We start from the raw sequence: 15,041 nt of genomic DNA, 5'->3' as shown, positions 1-15,041 counted from the left end.
TGAAGCCGTTAGGTCAACCAAGCTATTATTAGCTACTTATAATAGCCCATATAGTTAGCTGTTGGCCCAGTTGGCCAAGCATTCTAGTTCGTGGCTTCTTGTGGGTAGAAGAGTCTGGTAAAATGAGGATGCACTACATACCTTTTGAAAGCTCCAAAGTTGAAGGGGAGGATCAAAATTCCCGATGTTAGGCTCAAGAATGTCCTCTTATGGGTAAGTGGTCAGCGCATATGTTTACCAGGCAGGCCCCATGGGTGGAAATCACCAAAGAATTCATTGTGAATGGTAAGGCCAAAGCAATGGGCCCATGAAGAGGGCTAGGCTGATGTTGCAATTTCCTTGCAAGGTGGGTGGCTCAAACTTGGCTGCCAGGTCCATTCAGGCCTAGAAGGAGTGCATCGAGCTTTTGTCTTGGAAAGGCAGGAAAGGTTTGAGGGGCGACAGAAGCCTGCTTGAATCCATTTGGTGGAGCAGGGCTCTGGACTGGAGGGGTGATGCCTTTGGTTTGTACAATGTCGTTAGAGCAATGAACCTCTACAAAAAGTAAATCTGGACTTTTGGCTAGATGTTTGTAACCAAGGCAAGGCAGACTAGAAATCCATGGACGAGTTGCGACCAACAGTATATTATCTCTAAGGGGGAAGCAGACCTCCTTCAGTCCATCCTCAAGAGGATTCCCGAAGGGTGGCCGACGAATTGTGTGTAGGTTAAGGATGGGAAAGAGACCCAATGGTGTCTGGGGAAGTCTCCCTTGCATAATCTGTTTGCTAGGTCAATCTACAAATGGCTTCTTGTGGTGCAAGGGGTTTGAACAAGATCTGGGGTTTGAGACGTAGTACAGCATGGTGAAATTCTAGGCTTAGAGATATCAGGAAAGGGTGCACCGTGGGGAAGATGAAATTCATTTTATGGAAGATTATCAACCAATGGATTCCCATGAGAGCCAAAAAGGTGAAGAGAATGCAAACGAACCCGAGACGCTTGCTGTGCAAGAACAGCCTCGAGAACATCATGCACCTTTGCTGGAAATGCCTTGTGGTGTGTGAGGTGTGGAGGAAACTTGAATCTGCCATCAGATGTTCTGGGTTCATGGCTCGCTTCTTGATTGGCATGAATTGGAGAGCCCCTATCTTAGGGGATACATCAAGGTCCGGGGGTGGCTGACAAGCCACCCCAGTTAAGAGCAGAAGTCACATCTACATGTGCAAGGGGTCACAATCAATTTTCCAAGACAGAGCAATCACCGTTTAACGAAGAAAATGGCCTGAAATGCTGCATTGCTGAGTTGCCACGTTGAAGATCATTTGTAGGTCACTATCTGTGTTAGCTAGCCGCCAGACCTCGACGTACGGGAAAAGCCTACCTTGGGCTTTTCCCTTATACTTCCAAGTTTTTGTCTACCCTGGTGGCAAGTTGGCCATACCTCAGTGTAGCATTCCTCCTGGGAATTTGGGAACAAAGAAGTTTTCAAGCATGAGAGTGACACACTCGGTAGTTAGCCATGCTATCCTTCTAGTGGAAGCCGATTTCATGGTAGCATAAGTGTTTAGCTCTAGCTATCCACAGCGTAGGCCCTAGGTTTACACCCCTAGTTGAGGCCAATTTTTGTATTAGGCCTTTTTTTGGGTTGACTAGCCTCCTTTTAATCCAATTAGTGGCTTTTTTCTTTCTTTTTAAAAAATGCAAAGATAGAACAAAGCTAGAAACTAGGACCAACATAGTGACACAAACTGAGAAGTCACCACAGTTCATGCGAACGACAAAGCACATATGCAAGAGCAATATGCAATTCAAATTAGAAGAATTGCAACAAACAAAAAGATGCAAGAAATTCTCAATCCATACAATGCAAATAAAATTTGTGTTGAGATACTAGCCCATGATTTTGAGATTGTAATCGATAATTTTGCAACATACTTGCTACTGTGCTAGATAGATCGATAACTATGATGCTTGAAAAAACTAATGCCAAAGTATATGTGTTTATCAATGCGGATTCCTGCAAGAGGGGCTGCCATGATGGACCATTGACTCATGCAGAAGTTGCTAGACAACTCCATAATTGTTTTAGCTTCAGGGCAAAGAAAATTAGAGTTGTGGTACTAACCCATTGTTTTGCAACATACTTTCTTTACTTGAATCCATATTTATGGATCATCCACTAGGTTGCTACATCTAGGACTACCTTAGTGATACACTCATATGTGTCAAAACACCCATGTATGATGACATACAATCTAGAATAGACAAACAACTGTTAATGTTCAAAGTTTAAAATGACCTTTTAAATGCAATGCACATAAGCAATCTATGAGTGAAGATGAAAATCAAATATTTACAAGTATTTGACCTAGGAGGGCAACGACAACAATAATAGCAATAGTAGCAACAGCAACAACAGCAACAACAGCAGCAACATCAACAACAACAACAAAAATAACAACTACTACTACTACAAAAAATTTGAAACATGCAAAGCGGTTTAATAAATTAACAAAACAAGAATGAATATCGACAATAGTCCAAGTACAAAGGTGAAGATTGAATCTCCCCTTCTTAAGATTAAGGGAAACTGCAATCAAATTGACAAGCTTCCACTTGTAATAAAAGTCATCAATATAACTAGAGGGAGCTTATCAAGATTTCTCCTCCATCTTTAGGTTTTGGATGGGGCAAATAAACTGTAGGTGCATCCGGATTGATGAGCTCCCACCTACAACAAGTCACCGATCAACATTTACACTGTCATACCCAAGGATTATTAGATTAAAAAGAGATGAGACAAGGAGACTACCCACTTGCATTTGAGTACAAGGTGGTGAATATAGGTAAGCACGCATGTCTTTGCAATGTTAATACCAATGCAAGACCTTGCCCCATATCCAAATGGTGTGAAGGAGCCAGTTGGTGCTGTGGACTTCTGCAATTGATGCCCAAAAGAGTTAAGAGTTGGAAAATGGTAATTTTAGTATAGATACAATTGGAAAATTAAGTGCAATCCAATCTGTTTGCATGTGGATACGTGTGGGCATACAACCATGTGTTCACAAATGTCTTTGATATGTGTAAATATACATGTGTCTATCATGTGTGTATCTATGTCTATATGCGTGCATATGTGTGTATACATATGCACATGGACATGTGTCTATGTGTTTTGATAAGTGTGGGCTTACACACCCGTGTTCACAAATGTATTCACATATGTAAATATCTATATGTACATATGCGCGTGCGTGAATGCATGCGTACATATGTGTGCGCATGCATTTGGTGTGTGCGCACATGTGTGTGTGTGTGCACATGCGTGTGTGTGTATGTGTGTGTGTGTGCGCATGCACGTGCATGCGTGCGTGTGCGTGTGTGTGTGCGTGAGAGAGAGAGAGAGAGAGAGAGAGAGAGAGAGAGAGAGAGAGAGAGAGAGAGAGAGAGAGAGAACCTCCCAACGATCAGGGTTGAAAGTGAAGGGGTCATCAAAGTACTTGGCATTCTTAAAAGGATCTCTTAGGTAAACCATCACCATCCAACCCTTTGGGAACAACTTATCTGGCATATAGGAAGATAAATCTTTAGAGTCAACTAACATGAACATCATCACCTCTTGTGTTGAAAAACATATCTACCATGTGACTACTGAAAGAATAGAAATGAAGGGAGTATCTAGTTAAACAACAACTGTCGTTGATGAAGGAAAGAATAATTAGCAAATAGTTTATCGTAAGATGAAGAGGACGATTGGTGATTTTACTGCATCCACTTGGCACAAGAAGAGCTAGACTTTATAAGTTATTGCACATAGTTAAAACGTAAGGATCAATTATTGCACATAGTTGAAATGTAAGGATCAGGACCAGGAAGAACAAGTGATTTTTACCATTGTATTCTAAGCATGGATTTTTAATTGTAGGATGAAGAGGAAGATTGATGATTGAAGGAGAGCTAGACTTTGCAAATTATTGCACATAGTGGAAATGAAAGGATCTATTATTGTGCACGATTGAAGATTGAAATGTAAGGATTAATTATCGCACACTGTTGAAATGCAAGGATCAAGACTAGGAAGAACCAGTGATTTTTACCATTGTATTTTATATCATTGCTGACCCTCCTGAAGAAGTAAGGTGATACATTCACAATTCGTTGTGTCTCATCAAACACCTGCACATGCTAACTCACATTGATGCTTAATAACAAAGGCGACAAGATGTCACATGCATGCAGCTACTATCAGATTTAGCACATGGAACTTATTTGTCATCATTATTCCCATCGTAGACTACTCGGACTAGGATGTGTCTTGATGTAGGATGGGTTTAAAATGAGAATAGCCACTTTTTCTCCCAGACTTGACTATGGGATTAAGACCTTAGGAGCTAGAACCTTTTTTTAGGGAAGCAAGGAATGATAATATGAACTCTTAAACACATGAAAATGATATCGAGTGTCCTTTCCCACCTAGTTCTTTTGATTGTTAGCACATGGTGATAGGATATAAATATATTTGAATATGGATGGGAGCATGTTTTCCCATCCTCATCCTATTTCCTCCCATGTGCTAAGACCATGGATGGGAAAGGACCCATGGCATCATTTTATGTGTTAGATGGGTTTAAAAATGGGGACAATGATACATGTCATCGTTTCATGCTTTAGAGATCCTAAAAATGGGGGTCCCATTCTAGTAAAGAGGGTCGTCATGCCATGGTCTATGATGGGAGAAAAAGTGGCTATTCACATCTTAAACCCATTCTAAACTAGTAATGACAAATAGATTGAGAAAAAGATTCCTATCTTAAAAATATGCTAGTCCCATCCATGTGATAAGACCCTATCGCTTATATAAGAGGCCAATGAAAACAGAAAAGAAAACCATCATCATGTGAAGTACATACCTTGTCCGAGTATTTTATTGCCTTCACATCGTCTAAGCTCAATGGTTCCCCTTCTGCTTTGTTTTCTCGAATCCTCAAATGCTCCTCCTACACAAGCGTCTTCTTTCAAATTTATCTACTGCTTTCTCCAAATGAGTATTCAGAAGCATAAAGGAGTTGCATAATATGCTTACGCGTAGTTTTTGGAGAACTGCAGGATTCCTTGCTACTAGCACCGTTATCCATGTCATAATGGACGCTAAAGGATCAAAACTTGCCCACATGACTCCAAACAAATTGTCTATGATCTCGTTGTCATTCAGCTTTGATCCTGAATCGTCAGTTGCATTCATGAAAGCACCCAGTAGATCCTGTTCGTCTGTGCTTTATTGGTGTTTGTCGATCGGCGCTCGTCCAAAATTCTTTGAAGAGCGGCATGCACGTTCTGTCGAGCCTGCCATTTTGGAATCAAACTTCAGCGACAGCATGTGGAAAGAGATAATGATCGAAAATAAACAAACTTCGCAGAGGCGGCTAATTACCTTCAGAGCTTTATAGAACTTAGTCCCTGGTAGTCTCAAGGGAAAACTACGAAGTCCTTTGCATGTTTCTTTATACTGCTTCTCGATATAAGCTGCCAGAGGACCTGGCTTTATGGTCAAATATGCTTCAAAGACATTACAAAATGTGGCCTGCATACTCGCCAAGCTTCAGTATCGACGTGTACCATCAATCTAATTAAGATTTTAATTATTTTTGTGCTTCGGAGTCGAATGTCTCCAAAAGTCGAATGTCTTGATCATGAAGTCGCAGAAACAGTAGTGAGAGAGGCAACGGAGATAGTATTAAACAAGGTGGGGATCCCACTAAGGCCCTGACTTTTGGAGTGACATTATAAGTCTAAGTGTAAGCTCCATAAATATTTCCAATAACTTATAAAAGGGAAACGATGGGTGTAAATTGGAAGGTAAGGAAAAGAAGAGAAGTAAGTGAAGGTGAAGGAATATGGATGAGTGAAAGAGAGAGAGAAAAGAGGTGAAAGAGGTGGAAGGACCATTAAGTAAAAGTGGGGATGTGCTTATTTTGGCAAGAGTAATATAAAGGCGGTGTCATAAAAGAGACAAAGAGAGCCTCTATCTTTAGAGAGAAATACCTAACAAAAGACAAAACCATTTAGGATTTCCACAACAAAAGACAAGAACATTTAGGACCTCCACAAGCAAAAAAAAAACCTTAAACTCTAAACACATTAGAAGCTCTTAAACTACTCCTAACACACACTTAAAGCTCATACTTACCACAATTTGGATGGTCAAATTGACCAAATGAACTATCTTCAAAACTATGGACCTAAAAACCAAGCCATCCCTTGGGCCCAAAAACTGTACTGGTTACGTAAGAATTGTTGGTTCGAATCTTCTTCGGAATTCATGCAATCGGGCTGAGGAACTCGCAGGGAAAATTACGTTTGTCTTGACAGCAAGGGATTACGATACAGGATTGAGCTTACCCAGGTGCATTCCTCTTTGAGATTGACGCGCCCCTTCTCGGTCCATCTTTTCAGTGTGGCCACGTACGTTGCTTCTGACCGCGCAACAATTTTCCTGAGCACGTTCGGCTTGTTGGAAGCTTCGGAGATCACCCGTTTGAGCTTTTTGAAGTGATCGCCAGCCTCCAGATTAATAACACTGTTCCTACCGATGACCTCCACTGTTGGCCAACCCACAGTGAAGTTCTTCGAGTCGTGGTTGAAAACAAACTTGTTGGCGTCCGCAGAGGAAGTGATGATGGTGGGCTTCCCGAACAAATGGCTGCGGTAAACGCCGCCATCGCCGTACGTCTTCTTCAATCGTTGGACGAAGGAGTCGGGGTGGCCGAGCAAGAAGCCGTTGGTGAACTCGGAGCTGTGGCCGAAGAAGGGCCAGCCCATGGAGCCAGGAGGGAGGGAGCCACGGCGACTGGTGGAGAGGATGTAAAACCAATCGTGGAGAGTGGAGCTGAAGCGGAGGAGGGCAGCTATGGCGATGGCGAGCAAAGGCAGTCCGGAGGCGACGAAGGGGAAGCTGAGAAGAAACTCCATGGATCGAGAAGAGAGCTGGTCTGTGAAGCTTGAAACACAATGCCCAGAAGAGAAGTTATCTGTGTTAAGCAATGCCTAAGAAGAGATTCAGTTGTTTCTGAAGCTTGAAAACAATGCCCGAGAACAATACCCAGAAGAGGAATTGTCTCTGAAGCTTGAAAACGAGAAGAGAGCTTGTCTGTAAGCTTGAAAAACAATGGCCATAAGAGAAGTTCTCTGGGAAGCTTGCCCAGAAGTGAAGACGTTGTTTCTGAAGCTTGAAAAGAACGCCCGAGAACAATACACAGAAAAGAGAGCTTGTCTGTAAAGCTTGAAAAACAATCTCCAAAAGAGTTGCGCTCTATGAAGCTTGAAAACAATTGTGTCCGAAGCTCCGACAGACTATCGAAGAAAAAACAATGCCCTCTTCACGTTCATCTAACCCCTTAATCCCACTCGGGTTGCTATATTTGGGACCAAGGCATCTTGCCCTCATCTTGCCCCAAGAATGTGCCCCCCACAAGAATCCAAACGCAAACTCTTGCATGCATGCACTCGCAGGTGATAAATGTAAACCAAAGTGAACTCTTTGCATCTCAAAAGCTATCGTTTTGCCACATAGCCAATATTTAAAGACTTGTAGTGAGTTCCCACGATATGCTACATGGGCAAAAATGTTGGGATTTGTCTATGCTGAAAGTGCTTGTTGCCCCGCAGCTGTCGGTGCCAAGATGTAGCAAAAAAATGCCCCATTAGAGACGGAAATCTCAGCTCTCCACCCTAGCATTTCGGGACTGAAAGCTGCTGGACAAATCAACATCACCACTTACTTGCAATGACCTGCAAAAACAGGCCCGTTACCTGCAATGACCTACAAAAATGGGGGAAATAGAGCATGAAGACCACGCAGGAACATTCGCCATCCTTCGCTGCACAACCAGGCATATTTGCCAGTGTATCCTGACACGGGAAAGGCCTCTTAAGTTGGTGCAAAAAACATTACTCTATGGTTTTTTAAAAGCACTAGTCTAGAAGTATTGCTCTAAATCCATAAGTTATTTTAGTCATACATTGACTATCTTTCAAAGTCAAAACCTTTCACCTGGTAATATTAAGATGGGCATCTTCCAAATAAGAACCCACCCCTATTTAGACTTGGAGAATGTCCAAGGAATTGGAACTCACCAAATGTTTTTGTACCTCTTAGGCAATCATGCTTCTTTAAAGGTTTTTAAAGCTTTGGTGGGCCTATAATATTAAATATATGCATGGCATGGGCTATATTACAATATATGAGATTTAGCTCTACTCTACCATCCCTCCCACTATATAAATCAATCATGGGTCCATTCCTTTCTTACACTAGTTCTCCTTGCATTCATTTGAGGCCTCTTCTCTAGTTAGCATGTATTATAAAGGTTTTGCTACCTTGTTCTCTTTCCTATAGCATAATCTCTTGCCTGGTATCATCTCGTGAGGCCTAAATATGGTTATTCCAGTTATGTAGCAAGCCATGCATCAAGATTATGACTCAGCTTCTGTAAGCTCAATCCTCATTTGTTTTTTTATTGATTGGTTTATAGATGGTATCAATCCCACTCAGCAAATCATGATATGCACCTCCCTATTTCATTTGAGGTCAAGTACACCATCTTCAACTTAGTCTCATTATTAACATGATTCTTTCAACATAATCATGTATTTCACATTCAATTGGGGTCAACGTTTGCTTGGGTGTAGCCAATCGTGGAACTATTTTTAGGGCCATTTTGGAGATGCGCTCCTGGGTGAAATTTTGAATTTTGTGCAAACCCCCGCTCTCACTATAAATTTTCCCGATGTCAGGATACCGCACTATTGTAATAGTGAGACGCAATCTATTTATTCTGAACACCACAGAGCTCAACACATGGCATCTCTGCACTACATCGTGCATCTCTGCATTGCTTCGCACAGCGCAGTATTTGGCCTGACGACTTATCATCGCGTAGTCTTTTGTCACAGCTTTGCTAGCTATCACTGGATAGCATGCCCATGCAAATCATTAAAATTCAAGGTTGGCTTGGAGAGACCACCGCGTTGGTTCTTGATGTAATAATGAGACACAATCTATCATTCTGAACACCGTTGCAACACAGTCCCTGGCTTTTGACCACCTATTATCGCATAGCCTTTTGCCGCAACTTTGCCACTAGGCAGTGCGCCCATGCAGATCATAGGTTAGCTTAGAGAGACTACCGCGCTGGTTTTTCGTGTAATAATGAGATGCAACCGATCATTGCCTAAACACAGTATCTGGCCTCACGACCTATCATCGCCCAGAATTCAAGGTTGTCTTGGAGCAACCACCCCGTTGGTTCTTGGAGTTATAGACCCATTACCTATTTTTATGTATTATAGGAGGAGGTCTATGATGACCATAGCATTGGCAAACAAAAGGATATATCTATGACAGCCACCGTGTTGGTTCTTGGAGTTATATATATGTGTACTAAGGAAAATGTATTTCCTTGTGCAACCAAGCAAAATGGAATTGACAATATGGCCTTGACGGGTCCCCTTTAGGGGCAAGGGCCATATCAACATGCCATATCTGTTGTCCAGTGGCATCCTGGATATTGTATAATGCATGTCAATATGACAGTGTAGTCAGGCTACAAACATAAGCCTCCGCTATTCCATTCCCTTGATTGATTTTTCTTTTATCCCTCTCAACCATTTCTATTTCCCTTGCACTCTTCTTGCAACTTCTATCCCTCTCGACCATTTCTATCTCCCTTGCACTCTTCCTGCAACTTCTATTGCCTCTCATAATGGACCTTGCATAGTCCGGGAGCTTGTCACACAATCTTTTCTCCCCCTCTGCAGCACAATGCGAGAGCCTCTCCTCCCCTGACCTTGAAATTGTGACATGTGGTAGCTCTTCACTCACTCTTCAAAAGCCCAATTTGGATGCTCTCAGCAACTTCACCAGGTTGGTATAGGAGGTGAACGTGAAGGAGGGGAAAATAGTCTGTCAAGGTCAGAAGATTACCGTCACTGAAAGCATGATTGAAAATGCAATAGGCAATCTTGGAGGCAATTTGCAAGCACACATCTTTGAGAAGCAGTGGAAGAGATAGTAAAGATGGTGGAGTCAAGCTCAAATTAGTAAAGATGGTGGAGTCAAGATTTTTAGCTTGCCAACAGACCTCAAAGATGTGTTGAACAAGACAATGCACTTCTTTCCTGATACGAGAGGAACCGTGAAGTTCTGGCAGGTTCAAGTAGCAATAGAGAAATTGAAAGGACGTGATGTATCTTTCTCAAGGGCGATCTCCAAGAGCATGATAACCAACTTGAAGAATTGCATGGATGGCATTTGAATCCCAATTGTCATCTCAGTCTGCTGGAAGGCAATGCACCTAATGATGACATCTACCCTCAAAGGGATTTTTGAGCAATATGATAAGAAGATGTCTCAGAAGATAAATTTTCTACAAGAGAAAGCCAATGATGCAGCAAAGGCAATGCAACTTGAGAAAATTCTTAGGGAGGGTGCAGAAGCCAAGATAGAGGAGGCACAAGCAAGGGCCTTGGAGGCACAAGAGCAAGCTAAGGCCACTGCAAAAAAGGTTGACATGGAAAGACATAGAAGAGAAGAAGTAGAGAAGCGCATCAAGGAGCTCTGAGATAGGCTTGAAGAAGTTACAAGTGATGGGGACAATGCAGACAAGGAGCTAGCAATGATGCGAAAGGAGCTTGAAGATCAAAGAGCCAAAAAGGAGGGTCTTTACAAATGGCTTTGCAACATGCAGAATGCATTGAACATTGAAATAGACCAGATGATGGAGGAGCTGAAAAGGGAGAATGTAGAAAGTAGAGCGGTGATGCAGGAATTGTGAGAGAGCTTTAAGGCCATGAAGGATGGGGCAGAGAGCAGCTGGGCTGCAGAAGACAATAAGACAGCTCTCTAGGTCAGGAAGGATGCAGAGAGTAGCCACAGTGGAGCAAGTTGCAGTAGCCACAGTGGGGGTTGTCTTTTCAAAACTTTGTTAGAAGGTTAAAGAGTAAGCTACAAGACCCTACAACAAGATTACAATAGGGTTGTGCATGAGCTTGCTGTGGCTTTTGACAATTTTGAAAAGCTGAGTCCGTCGTCATGAGAGATTTCCAAACTAGAGTGGAGTATTAAGACGGCCCATGTTGATGTTTTTGAGCAATTTAAGTAGCGTCAACAGATGTAGATGAAGATGTTGCATAAAGTGAGCAAAGAGTGGAGGAGATGAAGGAGAACATCCACAGCCTTAGGATGAGGGAGGAAGGAATCAAGAAGCAACTTCATCATGTACAGAGCAAGACTATGGTATTCGCGGCCGCAATAGTTAAATCGGATGCCTATCCTGCTATGTAGTAGGGTCTGAATTGCATGATCTGCCATACCCCCATCATAGATGACTGCATGATCCAATGGCCTCCATGCTACCACCCTGTGCACGTTTTTTGCTTTGGAGTGTTTGTGCATGAAAGATTGCTATGTAGAGAATGCCATTTTCCATTGCCTAGGTCATGGACAGATCGAATTTGCTTGCCTGCTGCAGCTATCTACTATGAGACAATAGATGCTACAGCTCAATTTGCCATTTGGGAAAAAAATGCAAAAGACAAGGAGCTCAAATTGAAGAAAGCCAAGCCCGAGGAGCATGATTGCGAGGAGCTTGAAGGGAGGAGCCAGCTCCCTTCAGGAAAGGAGTAAGAAGGGCTGAGCCTACAACCAAAAAGTTTAAATCAAGGAAAGAGGAAGTGACATAAAGGGAGGGTCTAGGCCCCTGAATGGAGGAACTAGCCCCCTTCAGGAAAGGAGCAAGGAAAGGAGAATGGAGGGCCGAGCCTGCAATTAGGGAGCTCAAAAAGGCGACTTGCTCAAAGCAATGTGGAACCAGCCCCCAGAAGGAAAGGAATCCTTGAGATATAATATGAAGAAAAGGAGTCTTTGAAATGTAATCTGTGTGTAATATAAATGGATTCATTCATATCTTTCCGATCATTGTGACTACAAACATGACCATATTTGGAGTCCGATTCCCATTATTTTTTTCCTTGAAAATGGGAATTGCACCAAAAAAACACACACTTTGACCCCTTTCTTTCACCCCTTCTTCTTCCTTGACCCTTGCAAAAACATAGCCAAACATTTTTAGAAATTGTTGTTTGTACGGAAGACAATTTATTACTCACAATATCATGGGTAGGACAACAACCGTAAAAGTAAGCAATGCATGATACTTTTTGAACATAAATCATCACACTAGAATGCCAATATTTATGAAAGTCTTCGTTGAAACTGCCACCTTGCTTGAACGTAGTTGCTCGATTTCTGGTAATCCTTGATAAGGAGGAGTGTGCTATCATTCCAGGAGCATTTGTCTTGCATTTTGATGGCTCATACAAGAAGATTTTGCATCAGGCTAAAGGAGGTTATGTGATCAGTGATTCAGAGCACAGGCTGATTCAGAAGGAGGGAGTACATCTGGAAGCCGAAAGCAATAATGAGGCAGAATACGCAAAATTATGTGAAGGGTTGCAAGTTGCTCTAAGGCTAAGAATTCAGAAGTTAATGATTAAGGGAGATTCTCTGTTAGTGGTGAAGTAGGTCTTGGAAAATTAGTTACAAGGTATCTAGCCAAAGTTAGAAGGTTGCTGCATCAGTTTACAGCATCATGGAATATTAAGCATGTGCGAAGGGAGGATAATCAAATGGCACATGAATTGACTCAGGAAATGACTCATCAAGACCCAATGATAACAAAGCTTGAAGATCCACTGTACAGAGGGAGGGAATACCTGGACCAGGTAGTAGATTTCTTACTCGCTGGTCATTTGCCTTAGGAGCTTAAGAACAGTTAGAAGTATCACTTCATACGTATCACTTCATACGAAGATGTGAATAGTATATGATGATTGATGATGAGCTCTACATGAGAGGGGTAGATCAGGTTCTGAGGAGAGTGCCTTGGAGGGAAGAGATATATTATATAATTTCATCTAGTTATGAAGGAGCTTGTGGTTTAAGATTACATTGCAGAAGATACTGTTATGTGTCGCCTTCAATATACAAAAATGTACAGCACTGGTGTAGATCATGCCATGAATGCTAGAGGATGGGAAGAAGAATTCTTAAGATGGAGCTGAGAAATATAATGTTAGTTTATGATATTTTTAAGAGATGGGGTATAGATGCAGTCGGCGGTCCTCTAGCCAGAACTACTAGAGGGAAGTAATACATGCTTACAGCAGGTAGTGGAGTATTTGTCAAAATGGGTATCGGTGAAGGTAGTAAAGAGAGTGTTCAGCAAAGGGGTTGTTGATTTTGTATATGAGCACATATGCTGCAGATTTGGAGTTCCCCTAGAGTTATTGTCAGATAATGGTCTTGGATTCAGAGGAGAGGTGACCGATCTGGACAGACATCGTACATACTTTGATGGCCGTATGGACGGGTATGCAGGGGGACTCTGGTCTTGATTTCTTTTCTGGCTAATAGAAATGGTGTGGCTACTGGGATCGAAATCTCCACGGCTAGTGGTGAATCTTCTGCTCGTACCGGTCGCATCTGCAAAACTGCACCATCTGTGCTCCTTCTAAGCTACTGCGCGCGCATTCGATTCACATGTCTACTGTGTTCGACCGTGCGACAGTTTTCTGGGCTGCTGCAACTTCTGGTCGCGGACATTTTTATCGCTTCGCGCGTCTACTGCGTTCACCCGCGCGACAGTTTTTTGGACTGCTGCGGCTTCTGGTCGTGGACAGTCTTCTTGCTCCGCGTGTCTACTGTGTTCACCCGTGCGACAGTTTTTTGGGCTACTGCGTCTTCTGGTCGCGGACAGTTTTCTAAGTTTCTGCAAAACTGTAACAGCAGATCCCGCATCCCCCTCTCTCTTCTCTTCTTCTCCTTCTCTTTCTCTTCTCCTTCTCCTCTCTTTTTATTAAAGAGTAGGATTTGAACCCAAGACCTCCCCCTTCACAAAAGGGAGACTTATCATTGGGCCAACAAGTTGGAAGTGGTGAAAATGTAATGATTTTTGTTCATATATTGAAATCTCGGGGACTGTAACTCTCTAACCGTGGGGAGTTTGCTCTTGCTGTAAAAAGCAAAAGTACTTCATTTCATGTGCTCTATTCACATCTCTTGCTAGATCGCCGATTCAGAACTTCTCCAAGCTCACTTCACGGACGCACGCCACACGAGGAGGGTGGATATTTATGTCACTTCTCGACACGTTTAAGGAACTGGTGCCTGGTCCTCCGCACCTGACGGCTACCAATGCACGAGATCTCTTCCTTGATCTTCATGTCGACCTTCAACGGTTGTCCAGTGCATTGTTCAAGGAGATGACGAATGGAATGATACACCGTGGATGATTCATGGTGAAGAACTACTGATACACTGGGAGAACTTTGATTTTACTTCTACTCATTGTGCGGTGATCAAACTACTTGCTGCTTCAGAGGTAATTAAAACGGTGTCCTTCATCGAAGGGTGGGATGCTCCCCAAGCTTGGGGGGAGATTTGGTGCATCTGCTTGTTGATTCCTGTGGATAAGCTCGTCCTGAATGGTTTATTCTCAATCTCACTACAAAGGTTTCTAGGCCTCGGCTATGGTTGGTAATGTTTCGACCAAGGAATCCATTTGTACCTAATCAACCTTTTGTGCCTCATTTCGAGCTTCAAGTTGTAATTCTTTTTGGTCTTAAGATAAACTATCAACAAAGGATTGCAAGTTTATTTGGTGCTGAACGTTTGGCTCAAGTCTTGAATTCTCCCCACCCTCTCCTCCTACCTATCTTGGACTACCGAGAAACTTGGGATGTCCGAATTTTAGTCTTGGTGTGATGACATCTTGGATCCTTCAATTTGATGGAGCTTACAAACCTTCGACCAAGGCTGCTGGCGTGGGTGTGAAGCTCACTTCACCAGGTGGTGAGGAGTATTGTTACAGCAAGCCTGCACCTGCAAGTACTTGCAATCAAGCTGAGTACTCGGCGCTCATTTTTGGGCTACAAAAGGCACAAGAACATCATGCCAAGCAACTTGAAGTGCAAGGAGATTCTCAACTAGTGTGTGAACAAGT

At 42.6% G+C, this 15,041-nt stretch overlaps 1 protein-coding gene across 1 annotated transcript; it reads right to left on the bottom strand.

Annotated features, from left to right (window-relative positions):
* Positions 1–2,622: 2,622 nt before the first annotated feature.
* On the bottom strand, positions 2,623–5,224 carry LOC147882743 (ent-kaurenoic acid oxidase 2-like). The gene is made up of 6 exons (XM_087400493.1): positions 5,066–5,224; positions 4,893–4,979; positions 4,080–4,158; positions 3,440–3,546; positions 2,799–2,920; positions 2,623–2,713 (listed from the first exon to the last, which is right to left on the bottom strand). Exons 1-6 carry the CDS (start codon positions 5,222–5,224, stop codon positions 2,623–2,625), a joined length of 645 nt encoding a protein of 214 aa, XP_087256619.1.
* Between the last annotated feature and the right edge of the window lie 9,817 nt (positions 5,225–15,041).

The sequence above is a fragment of the Dipteris shenzhenensis genome, chromosome 29 (genome assembly GCF_047967505.1).
Source record: "Dipteris shenzhenensis isolate YYH24624 ecotype China chromosome 29, Dip_SZ_1.0, whole genome shotgun sequence".
Classification (NCBI taxonomy): Eukaryota; Viridiplantae; Streptophyta; class Polypodiopsida; order Gleicheniales; family Dipteridaceae; genus Dipteris; species Dipteris shenzhenensis.
Note: the sequence above shows the minus strand (reverse complement) of the source record. Positions and strands in the feature narration are given on the sequence as shown.

Coding starts and splice junctions, on each gene's coding strand:
- LOC147882743 (XM_087400493.1), bottom strand. CDS start 5,224: ATGAATGCAACTGACGATTCAGGATCAAAGCTGAATGACAACGAGATC. Junction 4,980..5,065: donor CAGTTCTCCAAAAACTACGC/GTAAGCATATTA, acceptor ACGCTTGTGTAG/GAGGAGCATTTGAGGATTCG. Junction 4,159..4,892: donor CAATAAAATACTCGGACAAG/GTATGTACTTCA, acceptor TAGCATGTGCAG/GTGTTTGATGAGACACAACG.